The sequence below is a fragment of the Tarenaya hassleriana genome, unplaced genomic scaffold (genome assembly GCF_000463585.1).
Source record: "Tarenaya hassleriana unplaced genomic scaffold, ASM46358v1 Cleome1, whole genome shotgun sequence".
Classification (NCBI taxonomy): domain Eukaryota; kingdom Viridiplantae; phylum Streptophyta; class Magnoliopsida; order Brassicales; family Cleomaceae; genus Tarenaya; species Tarenaya hassleriana.
The window spans coordinates 2,268,313-2,284,512 of NW_010960187.1; the positions used below are offsets into that span (position 1 = coordinate 2,268,313).

Here is a 16,200-nt window from a genome sequence, read left to right on the forward strand (position 1 = left end):
CTGATAATTCTGTGTGGCCCAATAGAATTTTTGAGACCACGGATTCTTGTCTACAATGCGATGTGACGCCCAGGTGACAATTTAGGCCAAGGAATGTGAAATTAATCTCAACATTTATTACACATACTTGAATTTTATTTCGATTAAAGTGTTTAAAATTAATTAATATCAATAACAATGAGTATAATTATTAATTAACAAAATATCTAGTAACAAAATAAAAAATAATCGAGATAGTAAAACAAAACAAGGATATAGTAGATTTTTCACTCAAATAAGATACATGTAACCTACCAAATCCGGATAAAACTTTTCTATACTGAATATACAAATGGACAGTAATTTTACTATGATATATTTTTTTTAATTAAAAACTCTAATATTTGAAGAGGAAAATCAGATATCGTCGGGCCTCATACAGGGGTCGGGTCCCGACCCAGTACAAAGCCCATCTCTCGTCGGGCTTTGCCCTTTTCCCAAAGAAATCAGATCCACGGACATGATTACGCCACGTGTCATTGCATCTTCTAGGCCGCCAAAACTCCTCTGTAGACTTATCGGTTACTGTTTTCCCCCAAGAGCAACTGCCAGAGCTCACGCCACAAAACTTTCCACCGGCCACTTTTCCCGGCACCGAATACGTCGCCGTTTCTATGTCTTCGTTACTGAACTCCGTATCCTCCGTCGGAATATCTAGAGCCAGCTCCGGCGATCGTGTCAGAGCCTACGTTCCGAGTCGGAGTCCGGTTTCCGTCGAGTTCACTCGCCGGCGCTCTCTTTGGTCGACGGAGGAATTCGAAGCTTCGCGTACCTGCTATTCATCCCTTTCTTTCAATTGGTTATGTTAGCAATCAAATGATGTTTTTGATTCCGTCTTCTGACAGCTTTTTTTTTATCGCAGGGCGGAGATTGTCGGTGCGAGCGGTGGAGACTGATACGGACGAAGGTTTGATCACCGTTTGATTCCCCACTTGCTAATACCTTCGTGTGAAGTAGAATTTTGGTTACGTAGATTTATGCTAGGGTTCTGATATAAGTGCTGTTCGTCTGCAGGCAAATCTCAGGCACCGGACAAGGCGCCTGCCAGTGGTTCGAGCATCAACCAACTTCTTGGAATCAAAGGAGCTGCTCAAGAAACTGTAACTATGATGTTTTTCTTCTATTTCGGACATTTGAGTTTGCATGCATGACAAATGAACATATAAGAGAACTGTATCATCATATATCAGTGCATATTGCTGAAGTTGGAGATCGTATCACACTCTGGATTGGCAATTTGCTGAATTCCATATTTCGTTTTTTCCCTCCCTGGATATTCAATTCAGAATAAATGGAAGATTCGTCTTCAGCTTACGAAACCAGTCACTTGGCCTCCATTGGTGTGGGGAGTGGTCTGTGGGGCTGCTGCTTCAGGTAGTATCCGAGCTTCATTTGTCCGAGATTCACACTGTATGAGGTTTTCCCCAGTGTCATAGACTTATAGGTGTGGTCTGTTCACCAAGAATCTTTTTTCCCCCCCCCCCCAAGAAATTTCTACTTAGATCAAATTATGAATCAGATATCTCCGACATGTCTCCAACGGATTTCAGAATTAGATCTTCGGTTACTTTAACAATATTCCTTGACATTGTCCCTTCTTTCAGGGAACTTCCACTGGACTCCTGAGGATGTTGCCAAGTCAATTGTTTGTATGTTAATGTCTGGGCCATGTCTTACTGGCTACACACAGGTCTGGTTCCTGATAACCGAAACCAAACCTGTGCTAAAGGTAGTGTGCTTGTTTGTGCTGAATAACCTAGACTTGTCTTGCCATGTCATTCTCAGACGATCAATGACTGGTATGATCGAGAGATAGATGCAATTAATGAGCCCTATCGTCCTATTCCATCTGGAGCAATAGCAGAGGGAGAGGTACTAAGACAGCATACAGGAGCACGATATTGTTATTAGCTCATTTCGTTTTTGTTCTGATTACTTCTCCCCATCTTCATGCCCCAAAATGCAGGTTATTACCCAAATCTGGGTGCTACTTTTGGCAGGTCTCGGGTTGGCTGGACTTTTAGACGTGTGGGTATGTCATATAGATTAATTATGTATGCTAGCAAAATGCTGGGACACACCAGATGAACTAAACCCTTGTTTTTCAGGCAGGGCATGACTTTCCGACGGTCTTCTATCTTGCTTTGGGTGGATCCTTGCTGTCCTATATATATTCTGCTCCACCTCTGAAGGTAAGCGCTGTTCCAGTCCTGCAGTGTCAAGACCATCTACTTCCCTCCTCTGAGTGAAAAAGAAAATGGGTTTCAGAGTTTTGGATTCATGAATCTTTATGCAGCTGAAACAAAATGGTTGGGTTGGAAATTTTGCACTCGGAGCGAGTTATATCAGCTTGCCATGGTAAGATGTATCCTGCTTTATTACATTGGATGCTCTTGAAACATAATTTATTTTTGCCTACTTCATTTTGCTTTTTCTCTGATTGATAGGTGGGCTGGCCAAGCATTGTTTGGAACCCTTACACCAGACGTCGTTGTCCTCACACTCTTGTACAGCATAGCCGGGGTACTCTTCTAACGATATGTAAATGCTTTTCTTGTTATCCTGTACGAGAATAATGGTATACTTTGGCAGTACATTACATCCTTTGTATGTTATTGCAGTTGGGTATAGCCATTGTTAACGACTTCAAAAGTGTTGAAGGAGACAGGGCATTAGGGCTTCAGGTAATCCTTATTTCCCTGAATCAGCGTGTACTTTCCTATTTTGTTGGTGATTCACCTGACTGTTTCTTTTATGCTGAAACTGACAGTCTCTACCAGTGGCTTTTGGCACTGAAACTGCTAAATGGATATGCGTTGGTGCTATAGATATAACTCAGCTGTCTATTGCTGGTACGTAATATTCCCTAGCTTTGTGCAAATGCAGTTTCTATTTTCTTTTGTTCCTGGATCTGGAAATGCCTGTATGAAAGTGAAATTCACGCTTCATACGATGCATTCTATATCCTCTCAGTAACCAAATAGGCATCACTAGGTCTTGAGATAGAACGATTAGGAGAAAAACCAAATCAATACAACTCAACGATTTTCCCTCAATTCTTGGTGGGTTAAAGATTCTAGCTGTGAGAACCTGGAGAGTGCCCTATTAAGGCAACCATGGTAACATGGTGATCTATTCCTATGTTTTCTTTGATCAAAGATATTTCTAGACTTGCAGCAACATGAAGTAAGGAACAAGTGCAATTTCTTGCAGCCTTCTTAAAAACTAGATAGATTCTAGATCACATAGTGCACCTTTTCGGGTGGGGAAATTGTTGCGTATATTTTATAGCTCAAAAGGGAAGGTTGGAATGTCGGCAATAATGCCATAACCAGAGAGAAATAGAGAAATTACTGTCGAAGAGCAAATGACCGACGGATCTCCATCATCTGAACTGCATAGGGGGCATCACAAAGAACTTGCTCTTTTTTATGAGTGGATACGATGCTTTGCAATTGTTATTGGCTTCTAGAAAACATATCTATTTGCATGTATTCCATTTTCTTTTTTAATTACAGGCTATCTGCTTGCATCTGGTAAACCGTATTATGCGCTAGCGCTGCTTGCTCTAACACTGCCTCAAGTTTTCTTCCAGGTAAGGATGGTAAAATCTCCTCTTGTCGCCCAACTAGCTCATTCTTTTCCTAGACTGATTTGGATGTTGTTGTTTTTTTTCTGTGAACTGCAGTTCAAGTACTTTCTCAAGGACCCTGTCCAATACGACGTGAAGTACCAGGTAAACAAAAGTCTTATCTGTATATTTACACTAATACCCGCAAATGAAAATGAAATGAACTGTGTCAAAATTTGCAAAATAAAACATTGTGTATTGTTGATAGAGGAATGAGTTTAAATTCCTAATTCGTATTATAACATGATAGAAATCACACTAATATCTGAACTTCATACGGGTACGAATACGAACTGAAACTCTTTATAATTCTCGATAAACCCCCAAAAACTAGGGGACGAGGTTATTCTGCTAGAAATTGAATCTTGTCTCAGGAGAATCTCATGTGGTTGTAATATATGTACGGAACATGCTTCAGTCTTGGGAGCTGACTTAGTATGGGTTGGATGACAGGCAAGCGCGCAACCATTCCTAGTGCTTGGAATATTCGTGACCGCATTGGCGACGAGCCACTGAGTGAAGATCCTGAACCTGTGAGGTACGCTTCTCAGATGGTAAAAAGTTAAAATTTTGAGTTTGATCAAAAATAAAAAGGGGCTTTTTAATCCGTATGATCGAATGTTGTTGGCTCAACTATATATAGCATATCCCTAAATCTTTGTTTTTGTATGTCAAAATTGTAATATTTGTAACGTAGGTGTCTTTGTACAAGCTCTGACCTTATGTTCCGGTAACATAATATTAGTCTTTGGCATAAAACGGTACCGTTTGTTTTTGTCTTTATAGTTTGTTTTATTTTACTTTGGACTTCATACAAGTCAACTCCCGCCTCTCTGGAAGGTCAAAATTAAAAACCCATGGCAAATGATAGTTTGGGATCTGAATTAAGTTCGAGGATTTATTCAGTTGTTGCAAGTTTGGGATGTGAATAAAGGTTTATTTATATATATATTTTTTTGCAAAGTTCGAAGTTTTTTTAGCGGTTTTATTCTGAAAAAAAATAATTGCACAAACGTACGGTACGGATTTGAATCGGTCCTAGTAGAAGAATGGGCTCATTTTGCTTAATGGGCCGAATTAGGCAGCCTTCGTTCGATCCAGGTAGGGTCGAGGGACACGTGGCAGAATATAAAACGAAAGACAGAATGTTTGTTCTGTTTTTTTTTTTTTAACCCATTTTGATTTTCTTAAACCCTAGCGTGGATATCTTGAATTTCTTCTTTTCCATCCGTTCGATCTCTGTGATTTTTTTCGGAGATGAGCTCGGACGACGAGAGGGAGGAGAAGGAGTTGGATCTCACTTCTTCTGAGGTTGTCACCAAGTACAAGAGCGCTGCCGAGATTGTTAACAGTAATTCTCCCCCTTTTTGTCCCCTCTCGTGTTGTTCTATCACCAAAACTAGCTAACATTTTCGCGCGCGTATGTTTTTCCTGAATCTGCATCTGATTATTGGTTCTTCGTTATTGATTTCGCATCGAAATGGCAGAGGCGTTGCAGCTTGCCGTGTCAGAATGCAAACTGAAAGCCAAGATTGTTGACATCTGTGAGAAGGGAGATGCGTTTATCAGAGAGTGCGTATATATTTGTATTCAATCATGTTTTACGAGCTTTTTTTTTTAATAATTCGCTTTTCAGTTGTGTTTTTTTGTTTGTTTGTGTTATCTGTTCTGTGTAAAGGCAAACGGGAAACATGTACAAGAATGTTAAGAAGAAGATCGAGCGAGGTGTCGCTTTTCCAACATGCATCTCTGTCAACAACACCGTATGCCATTTCTCTCCGCTTGCTAGCGATGAGACGGTTCTGGAAGAAGGTGATATGGTGAAAATGTAAGTTTTCTTTGGATCCCATTTCGTGTCTTAATTGCATGTCTTGCTTTTCTTCTATGCATGGAGAAACAGTGTGGGTGTTGCGTCAGTACAAGTTTCTGATGTCCCGTCGGCATTATATCTATTGCAGTGATATGGGATGTCACATTGATGGGTTCATTGCTGTTGTTGCGCATACCATTGTTCTTCAGGAAGGTCCGGTAACCGGGCGTAAAGCTGATGTTATGGCCGCTGCAAACACTGCTGCTGAAGTTGCTCTAAGGCTTGTGAGGCCCGGGAAGAAGGTATATTCCATTTGTTTGTGATGAATGGCTTCTCGCCCTCGCATGTATATGGGTGTATATATATATGCCTGTATGTTAGATGTGTTCTGAAGAATGGCTTTACTCTTACAATTTTTACTGAGGTTGGCGTTTCTTGTGTTGATACATAAGGTCTTCACATTGTTAAATTTTTTTATTTTTTTTTATATTTTCAAACTATGTCAGCTTCCTGATAAATCAAAGTTTTATAGCAGCAGAAGGAGATTTGGAGAAATGTATCTTGTTTATTTCCAGGCCTTTGTCTGTTCTGCATGCAATTCAATGTGACGAAATCCTTATTTAGATATGGATCAAGTTTCAATCGATGTCCATTTCTGCTCCCTCCAGAAGATTTTGATGCCTGGTGTCCCCAAGGATGTATATTAGAAAGCTATGTATTCTCACCCGAATGAAGATTTATGTCAAAGTTACTATTTTTCTTGTAATTATCTTGATAATTTGTCGAGTGTATAAGCTACTTGCTGTTTACTCATCCATTCGAAAATGCTGTAGTAAAGGTATCATTAACCAGACATCCGTCTTACTGTAACAGAACCAGGATGTAAGTGAGGCTATCCAGAAGGTAGCTGAAGCTTATGACTGCAAAATCGTAGAAGGTGTTCTTAGCCACCAGATGAAGCAGTTCGTTATAGATGGAAACAAGGTTGTCCTCAGTGTATCAAATCCAGATACAAGGGTTGAAGATATGGAATTCGAAGAAAACGAAGTCTACTCGATAGATATTGTTACAAGCACCGGCACCGGCGACGGAAAGGTAAATTGAACTGCCGATCTCATTCTGACCACCCATATATATGTCAGCTTTGTCTGAATGACCCCTTCTGAGAACTACAGCCGAAGCTATTAGATGAGAAGCAAACAACTGTCTAGAAGAGATCTCCGGAGAGAAGTTATCATCTTAAGATGAAAGCTTCGAGATTCATCTTCAGCGAAATCAATCAGAATTACCCACATTTTCCATTCACAACGAGGTTTTTTTTTAGTTATCACTTCTCATTGCCCGAAAAATCATATCGACCTCCAAACGTTATTGAGATTATGTAACAAAAAATATAGGGTTCTGGAGGAGAAAAGGGCGAGACTTGGACTTGTGGAATGTGTCAATCATGATCTATTGGAGCCATATCCTGTTCTGCACGAGAAACCCGGTAAGCATTTCACTGATAATACACTTAAAACTCAGGAAACTGCAAATTGCAATGGTGGGGCTAAATCACATTGGATCTGTTCCTCCTCGACGATGGTTATTTCCAGGGGACTTTGTTGCCCACATTAAATTCACGGTACTGTTGATGCCAAACGGTTCGGATAGGATCACCTCTCGTCCACTTCAGGAGCTGCAACCGATGAAGACGATTGATGATCCCGATATCAAAGGTTGGTTAGCTTTGGGTATCAAAACAAAGAAGAAAGGCGGTGGGAAGAAGAAGAAAGGTACGGCCCCCTTGTTTTTTTTTACTCTCGAGTAGGAAGCAAATGCGGGTTTTAGTCATTTCGGTACGTTGTATAACGGATTCTGCCCTGCATTTGGGTTTGAAAATTGCAGGCAAGAAGGACGGAGAAAAAGCCGGGGAGATGACAGGAGAAGGAACTCAACAATGAGAGCGAGGGTTTCTCTTCTGGTACCTCCATTGTTATACAGCCTTGTTTTTTTATTTAGAAAATAATTGACGCAAATTTGGTAATAATTTTTTTATTTTATAGCTAGGACTAATAAGCGAATAAACCCAATTCAATTATACTGTTATTGTTTATTCGGTTATAATTTTTACTGAATGTTTCAATCTAGAAAAATCGAGTGTAGTAGGTCTATTTTCTTCTAAAATTGAAATAAGCGGAATAATGTCCGCGTAAATGGTTTGAGCTGCCAGATGTCAAGCCCAATGGGCTTGCGCCCCTCTTTAGCGTTTGTAAAAATGGGAGAGTGGCTCGTTTCCATTTGTTTTAATGGGCCCTTCAGTAGGCCCATCACGAGTTACGCGTTCCCTTTGTTTCTGGAAGCTTTTGGTCCGAGCGGCCCAATATTAAATTGACACGTCAGCGGGGCTTATTAGCAAAATCAGTGAAATTTAATTCAACTTGACAAGAGTTATTACAAGGAAAAAGGTGGCGAGAGTCTTACCATCAACAACTCCTTGGTTTTCCTGAAAACTGGCCACTGTCTGGTCCCATTATTGCATGTGACATGGCACATAATGTCATTACTTATTTATATGTTTGTGTATCTGTGCATGTTTAAAGAAAAAGTATATTGGACTGTCGCACGATTATTTTTTATTATTATAAAGTACTAAGAAAAGGTAGTAATAATTTAGAAAATAAATTGACGAAACTGGGGAAAAGAAAAAGAAAAACCCAGAAATGGACACGTGTTACTTGGGCGACACTCGTTTCCAGTATGTTCTAATATATTAACCCCTCTATTTAGTGGTTAATCACTCTAATAATTAACCCGTAATTCTCGCTTATGAAACAAACAAAACACGCACCGCCCACAGGTACCGTAAACCCCCTTTGCTCTCTTCTAGTGGCGGTACTACTTTCCTCCTAAAACCGCTTATTCCTCTCCATCCATCCATCCATCCATCCATACATATATATATTCTTCTCATTTTCCTGTACTTTTCTACTACTTTCTGTTTGTTTCTCGAGAAAAAAAAATTCAGCGTTCTCAATATATAATTATTCTCTGTTTCTACTGTTGCGAAGAGTGAGACGAGAGCCGACGCAATGGATACTAAGATCGGATCTATAGACTCGTGTATTCCGGCGAACGACGACATCGGCGGTTCTCCAAACGGCGGCGTTTCCGTCATCCAGAACTCGGGGCCACCGCACTCCGTCCCCGTGAGTCCCTGCGACGCGACGCTCGGTCGCCACCTCGCGAGGCGGCTCGTCGAGATAGGCGTCACCGACGTCTTCTCCGTTCCGGGGGATTTCAACCTGACGCTACTCGACCACCTGATCGCCGAGCCGCGGCTCAAGCTCGTCGGTTGCTGCAACGAGCTTAACGCCGGGTACGCTGCCGACGGTTACGCGAGGTCTCGTGGCGTCGGCGCCTGCGTCGTTACGTTCACCGTCGGCGGACTGAGCGTCCTGAACGCGATCGCCGGTGCTTACAGTGAGAATCTACCTGTCATTTGTATCGTCGGTGGACCGAACTCTAACGATTACGGGACCAGCAGGATTCTTCATCACACCATTGGACTACCTGATTTCAGCCAGGAGCTCCGATGCTTCCAGACTATCACTTGTTACCAGGTAAAACCATACATTACTTTTTTGAAATTTCACGATGCTTCATCCTTAGATTCTTATTCTTGTTTCTCGGATTTGTTTAAATTGAATTTGATTTTCGAAATCACTGAAGCGTTTCTGGGTTTGTGTGGTTGTTTCATACCGTAATAGGCTGTGATCAACAACTTGGAAGATGCGCATGAACAAATCGACACAGCGATTTCGACCGCTTTGAAAGAAAGCAAACCAGTTTATATCAGTGTAAGCTGCAACTTGCCTGCGATTCCTCATCCGACGTTCAGTCGCCATCCCGTCCCGTTCTCGCTTTCTCCCAAGTAATTTCAATGTTTTTCTGCATTCAATTTTAGCTAATTATTGTCTACTTTACCCTAGCGTGTATACTTAGTGACTGAATCATCTGGGTTTGTGGCAGATTGAGCAACCAGATGGGACTTGAGGCTGCAGCAGAGGCAGCTGCTGAGTTCTTGAACAAGGCGGTCAAACCAGTTATGGTGGGTGGCCCCAAAATGCGAGTCGCAAAGGCCATGGAAGCCTTTGTTGAGCTAGCCGATGCGTCTGGATATGCCCTCGCGGTTATGCCATCTGCTAAGGGACTAGTACCCGAAAACCACCCGCATTTCATCGGAACGTACTGGGGAGCCGTGAGCACTCCCTTCTGCGCCGAGATTGTTGAATCCGCAGATGCATATGTCTTTGCAGGTCCTATTTTCAACGATTACAGCTCGGTCGGATATTCTCTCCTTCTCAAGAAGGAGAAAGCAATCATCGTGCAGCCTGAGCGTGTTACCATCGGTAACGGGCCTTCGTTCGGATGTGTTCTCATGAAAGATTTTCTTAGCCACTTGGCCAAGCGATTGGCGCATAACAACACAGCCCATGAGAATTACCACAGGATATATGTTCCGGAAGGGAAGCCTTTGAGAGGTAACCCGAAGGAGCCCTTGAGGGTTAACGTTCTTTTCCAACACATTCAGAAGTTGCTGTCTGGGGAGACTGCTGTAATTGCTGAGACAGGAGATTCTTGGTTCAATTGTCAGAAACTGAAGTTGCCTGAGGGATGCGGGTAAATAGCAACAAGTAATCTCACATTGTCAGCCCTTTTAGCCTTCATGCTTATATCTATTTTTTTTTTCCGGATACACAGGTACGAATTCGAAATGCAATATGGATCAATTGGTTGGTCCGTGGGTGCGACACTCGGTTATGCACAAGCTGTGCCCGAAAAGCGCGTCATTGCTTGCATCGGAGATGGTAGTTTCCAGGTACTAAGCAGAAACCACAGTCTTTAGGTTGTGGACAAGGCCTTTTTTTTCGAAATTGTTGATTGTTTCCATCCATCAAGTCTGTAATTGGGATTTCTCCGCGTACAGGTAACTGCACAGGACGTGTCGACGATGATAAGGTGTGGGCAGAAGAGCATAATATTCCTGATCAACAATGGAGGGTACACCATAGAAGTGGAAATCCACGACGGCCCTTACAATGTGATAAAGAACTGGAACTACACTGCCTTTGTAGACGCCATCCACAACGGGGAAGGCAAATGCTGGACGGCCAAGGTCAGTTATACTCATAATCTATATCATATGCATATATGTATAAACCCATGGCATGAAATTCTGTACTGAGAGGGGAGGGTGAATGGCACAGGTAAAATGCGAGGAGGAGCTGATAGAAGCTATAAACACGGCAACGAGCGAGGAGAAGAAGGAGAGTTTATGCTTCATAGAGGTGATAGTTCACAAGGACGACACTAGCAAAGAGCTCTTGGAGTGGGGCTCGAGAGTTTCCGCCGCCAACAGCCGTCCCCCTAATCCTCAGTGAGGTTTTCTTCTCTGTCTGAATTCAGTTTCTGATGTTACCCGCACTTGTCTTCTGTCTTCCGTCTGTGTTTGTCGAGTCGTAATAAAATGAAGTGGAGAGTTTGTTTGTTATGGACTGAATAGAAGTTTGTCAACATGAACGTTGTACCATGTTCTCCATCGGGGTTTTAACCCTAATAATCCACTTGGGTCGCAGCAATTTCAGGGTACACCACCGAAAAAAAAAAAAAATTTTGCGACCTTATACGACTAATATATAACTAATATACAACTAAAATAAGAGTAGTTTATTAGTCGTAATAAGTTGTATATTAGTTATATATTAGTCGTAATAAGATCGCAAATTTTTTTTTTTTTTTCGGTGGTGTACACTGAAATTGCTGCGACCCAAGTGGGTTATTTGAGTAATATTCCCTTCTCCATCTGTTCCACGGTTCGAGTGAGCCAATGAAGATCCAAAAGCAGCCGAAAACGAACCCTAAACCTGCATGAACCTTCTGCATCATCCAGAGGCTTCTGACCCGGTGCACAAAGTGTCATTAGGCGGTTCAGTGTTCGGATCTTTTTTGCAGTTTTTCTTATTTGCCTTTTATTTTATTTTTGTCCGCGGGGAAGAAAACCCCGTAAACGTCTCTCAAATTCAATCTCGGTTTTCTCGAGAAAATTCCTGGGGAAAATTCTCCCTTGCTTTTGTCGGAAAATCCAGGGAATGGCCGCCAGGCTCCTCACTCCGTCGAAGCTCTCAAATCGTTCATTCCATCCAAAGAAACCCTCAAATTTTCTCTCTCATCAAATCTCCGCCGCCATTGATTTCATCCGCTATCCACCGTTATTCCACATCCGTCTCGAACGTCCTCCTTCACCATCCTCCGCTCTCTCTCCACCATCTGACGCGGCCGAAGAAAGTCGACATCGGCAGTCGGCATCGTACGCGTTAGCCTTCAGCTGCGTCGCTGGGTTCGTCGTCATCGTGCTCAACCAGTTCCAGGACCAGCTCGTCTTCTACGTGACGCCGACGGACGCAATGGAGAAATTCTCGGAGAATCCCACGAAGAAAATCCATTCTTCTTTTTCGATTTTAGCATTTGGGTATTGTTTGTTTCCCTTTAGGGTATACAGTAGAAATCTTGGCTTTCGGGAATTTCTTCCGGTGAACTGATGAAAGGGCAAAACCAGAAACATCTCTCAGTTCATAGTTATTTACAGATCTTGTCTGAATTCAAATGCTCGTATGATCAATCTTTTATTCTCAGATAAAAAAAAAAGACATAAACTTGTATTATATACAAATCATGGGCACTAGTCAAAATACACACCGTACGAGTATAATTGCATTTGTTTTGGATCATCCTCCATGACCCAACACAAATATCACAAAACAATGGTGACCCCTCTTGCGCCAGGAACATAACGAGGATCCTCCTCTCTTTCAAACTGATTAGACGGCGACCCGTTTCCCGTCCCGTCGTGTCTTTCCCCGTCGCCGCCCCACAGAGCGTAGGCCTCTTCCCCGTGGGCGGCATCGTCCCCTATCCCGAGCTCCTCGTCCGCCATTCTCAACGGTATGAACATCTTTATGACCAAGAGGATGACGGATGTCGAGACAGCGTTCCAGGCAGCGATGAAAGCGGCGGCCGCAAGCTGTTTGAGGAGGAGAATGCCGCCGTTTCCGCCGTAGAAAGCTCCTCTTGTGTTGGGAACCGGCAGTAACAATTGGCATAGGGCTGGATGCGCAAATAGTCCTGTCTGAATCCCTCCTAGTAGACCGGCCACCGCATGTGTGTAGAACACTGCCAATGTGTCATCCACCTATATATATATATATATGTATGTATGTATATAAATGGGTGTCCGACCATAAGAGAATACGAGTATTTTTTTTTTTTGGGAGGTCAAACCTTTTGGAGGAGAGAAGATTTCTTGTGGAGAATCATCATAGAGGCCCATGGGACGCTTCCTGAGACTACTCCCATTATGATTGCAGCCCATGTCTGCACCACTCCTACACCACATTAAATAATTTAGCCCATATTCTAATAAAATTTTATGTAACTAATAACTATATTAATTTATATAAAATGGACAGGAATTCGAATTCAATCCCAAATATCTAAGATTTTATGAGATATTATTGTGATTTTTAGATTTCGGATATATGCACCAAATTTTAAATATAAAATTTTGATTTTTTTTTTCAAAATTAAAATTATATATTAAGAGTTATTTGGATCGAGTGTTCCGAATTTTCGAATTAACTAAACCTTAATTCGAAATCTAATAAGTTTCTATTAATTTCCAAGAGAAATATCATTTTTTATAAATACAGAACATTTTATCTCGAATTCAATTATCAGAACCCAAATTCAATTTCCCATGTCCTCTATCTAATCTCAAACAATTGTTTCGAGAGAGAGAGAGAAGTGATGACGCTAACCTGCGCCGGGGGTGACGACGGCGAGGCCGGTGACCATGCCCTGGATGGAGCCGATGACGGAGGGTTTGCCGAAGAAGAAGACGTCGAGGAAAGTCCAGACGAGGAGGCTGGTAGCGGCGGAGACGTTCGTGTTGAGAACCGCGATAGACGCCGTCACGTTGGCGGCGTACGGAGCTCCTCCGTTAAACCCCGACCATCCCATCCACAGCAGCCCCGCCCCCGCCAGCATCATCAGCACGTTGTTCGGCGGGAACCTCTCCCTGTCCCCTTTCGGCCTCGGCCCCACCTGCCATGGTCAAAATCGACCGGACACCAAACCATGTCACGTTTTCCTTCGACCGAGTCATGCTACTTTGATTGACCAAATAAATCTCAAAATCGAATATTCGATTCGATCTCCAAATCAGATATCAGATGTGACATTCATATATTTCGATTCAGAATCTTTCGTTCCTTTCTCCTCTAGGGTTAGCGTTAGGGTTTTGTAATGGAACTGTGGAAAAGGGAATGGGACGTACCCAATAAGCGGCGACGAAACCGGAGACACCGGAGGAGAGATGGATGACGTAACCGCCGGAGTAATCGATAACGCCCCAATGGTAAAGGAAACCTCCTCCCCATAGGCTAAAGGCTCCGACCGTGTAGCAGAACACTAACCACAACGGCACGAATGCCATCCACGCCTTTATGTTCATCCTTCCCAACACCGACCCCGCCACCAGTATCGTCGTTATCGCCGCGAACGTGAACTGGAAGTACACCAGCGACGCCATCGGGAACCTCGGCTCCGTCCCGTGCTCCAATGTCCCGTTCCTCGAGTGCCGAAAGCTCTCAGGGATCTGACGCCGATTCACGACATAAATGGTTAGAATAAAGTGTTTTCTATCTGAAAATACAAGAAATGATTGTTTTGTCAACAAGGGAAAAAAAAAACCTTGGCTTGTTCTTTGAGGAAACCCTGGTCGAAAGCAGGACCGCCTTTGCCCCAGAAGGGCAAGAGCCGATCGCCAAACGCCATTTTGAAGCAGAGGATAACCCAACAGAGAAGGACGGCGGCGAAGGCGTAGAGAGCCATGAAGGCAGAATTCACTGCCCATTTCTTCTTCACTATGCTCGCGTACAGTATCACCAGTCCCGGCATGCTCTGCAACCCCACCAGCGTCGCCGCCGTCATCTGCCACGCGTTATCTCCTTTGTCCAGCCACTGCGGCGCCGCCGCCGTGAAAGCTCCGCCGCCGGAATCCCCCATCGTTGCTCGCTTTTCCGGCGGTTTCCGCTGGTGGGTTTCTGGGTGCCTGTTTGTTATCGTCAATATTGGTGGCTGCTCCTGCAGATGGTAAGAGGCATGTGTGGGGATGTATGAATGATAACACCGTTGACTTGAAGAAGAGTAGAAAAGTCGTCTCTAAGTCTTTTGTTCTTGTTGGTGGATGGGGGCTTCTCCTACTCATCATCATGGGACCATGACATTTCGTGGACATGTCCATGTGAATATATTCTTTGATTAGTAAATTATGTATAATTTCAATTAATTTAATTCCTTTGATGACTAAGCCCAAATTTACTTAATACTTCGATGTGTCGGTTGAAACTTGTAAATTATTGTGTTGTTATGTAATTTTAATTATATAATGGATCACTCGTATTCAAATCAGTTACATACATGGGTGGACCCAATTACTCTATAGTGGGGTCACACCCCCACTCCTTGAAAAAAAAATTGTGTTCTTTATAAATTTTATGTAAAATTATTGTATTACCCCCAATAAAATTAAATGTGTACTTAAAAATTATATGTGCATTACTAATTTACTAGTGACTCCATTTATAAAATATTTTGGGTCCGTCACTAGTTATATATATATATATATATATATGATATTTAATAAATGGAAATAGGAGAGTAGATCTTTTTAAAAATTCTTGAGATGGTGATGTGATTGGATCTAGACATGGACATGTCGTCCGCCTAGGAAGATTTTGACCGTCGCCAGTCAACACACGCTCTTTTGGAATGTCGGAACGGTCAAAATCCAAATACCAGAGTGAAAATTGATGTTAGAATTATCAGCGAATGAATAGGTTCAAAAACCTTGTAGAAGAAAATTATTCCGACAAAGGAAATAAAAATATGGAAAGAAAAAGGAATGACAAAATTGAAAACATATGGATCTCGAAAGAAAAACGTGACAAATGAATAATAGGCAATTGTATCCAATATATTCAACATAAATCAGAAAAAAAAAATATTTAAAAGAATGCCCATGAACATGGATTGATTTTATTACAGACCCGTTACCCACATAAAAAAAAATAATCCAAGGAAACTACCAAAAATATGCTGATAAAACAAAAACAAAAAAACAATCAAATATACGTGGACGGATGGAATATGATCATATCGTATAGGATTTAGATTCTATGGGCTCTAATATGAAGGAAAAAAGCCCGTTTAGCCCACATTTTATAAATTTCATTGGACACTAGGCCCAGAAACGCAAATTCTTGCAAAAAATATGAAATGGACTTAATGGGCTTCGATGATTTTATAGAGATCCAATTCATGGACAATTTTTTCCATAATATATATATATATATATATATTATATTTTAAAACGAGAGGTTGACCTGAACCTTCGATCCAAACTAAATCTCTTTAGGTTCGGGAACAGCCTTTAGAGTAAGGGTGTAGAGAGTAACACCCTATCCCTCCCTCCCCATCAGCTGGTTTTGAACTGACGATCAAAGTCCAAAGAGCAACACTCGGTCATCCACTGATGGGTCAATTAGATATTTGCTGGATCAATTAGATATCACTGCGACGACAAAAACTCTTTATATATATATATATATATATATATATA

At 42.0% G+C, this 16,200-nt stretch overlaps 4 protein-coding genes across 4 annotated transcripts; 3 read left to right on the plus strand and 1 right to left on the minus strand.

The window, feature by feature from the left end:
* Window positions 1–552: 552 nt before the first annotated feature.
* Window positions 553–4,449, plus strand: LOC104805975 (chlorophyll synthase, chloroplastic). The gene is made up of 15 exons (XM_010530697.1): window positions 553–807; window positions 902–946; window positions 1,054–1,139; window positions 1,326–1,413; window positions 1,644–1,729; window positions 1,825–1,911; window positions 2,006–2,071; window positions 2,148–2,231; window positions 2,336–2,397; window positions 2,487–2,562; window positions 2,661–2,723; window positions 2,810–2,891; window positions 3,558–3,634; window positions 3,728–3,775; window positions 4,124–4,449. Exons 1-15 carry the CDS (start codon window positions 654–656, stop codon window positions 4,184–4,186), a joined length of 1,167 nt encoding a protein of 388 aa, XP_010528999.1. The 5' UTR covers window positions 553–653; the 3' UTR covers window positions 4,187–4,449.
* A 98-nt stretch (window positions 4,450–4,547) lies between these two features.
* LOC104805968 (ERBB-3 BINDING PROTEIN 1) lies at window positions 4,548–7,597 on the plus strand. The gene is made up of 9 exons (XM_019203581.1): window positions 4,548–5,021; window positions 5,158–5,242; window positions 5,349–5,498; window positions 5,629–5,782; window positions 6,354–6,575; window positions 6,656–6,792; window positions 6,878–6,969; window positions 7,076–7,255; window positions 7,368–7,597. Exons 1-6 carry the CDS (start codon window positions 4,928–4,930, stop codon window positions 6,689–6,691), a joined length of 741 nt encoding a protein of 246 aa, XP_019059126.1. The 5' UTR covers window positions 4,548–4,927; the 3' UTR covers window positions 6,692–6,792; window positions 6,878–6,969; window positions 7,076–7,255; window positions 7,368–7,597.
* A 767-nt stretch (window positions 7,598–8,364) lies between these two features.
* On the plus strand, window positions 8,365–11,059 carry LOC104805986 (pyruvate decarboxylase 2). Its single transcript, XM_010530706.2, has 6 exons — window positions 8,365–9,082; window positions 9,230–9,393; window positions 9,492–10,142; window positions 10,224–10,341; window positions 10,450–10,638; window positions 10,730–11,059. Exons 1-6 carry the CDS (start codon window positions 8,552–8,554, stop codon window positions 10,901–10,903), a joined length of 1,827 nt encoding a protein of 608 aa, XP_010529008.1. The 5' UTR covers window positions 8,365–8,551; the 3' UTR covers window positions 10,904–11,059.
* A 1,097-nt stretch (window positions 11,060–12,156) lies between these two features.
* Window positions 12,157–14,809, minus strand: LOC104805997 (ammonium transporter 2). Its single transcript, XM_010530718.2, has 5 exons — window positions 14,271–14,809; window positions 13,855–14,175; window positions 13,337–13,622; window positions 12,801–12,904; window positions 12,157–12,711 (listed from the first exon to the last, which is right to left on the minus strand). The coding sequence occupies exons 1-5, from the start codon at window positions 14,583–14,585 to the stop codon at window positions 12,274–12,276; spliced, it is 1,464 nt and encodes a 487-aa protein (XP_010529020.1). The 5' UTR covers window positions 14,586–14,809; the 3' UTR covers window positions 12,157–12,273.
* Between the last annotated feature and the right edge of the window lie 1,391 nt (window positions 14,810–16,200).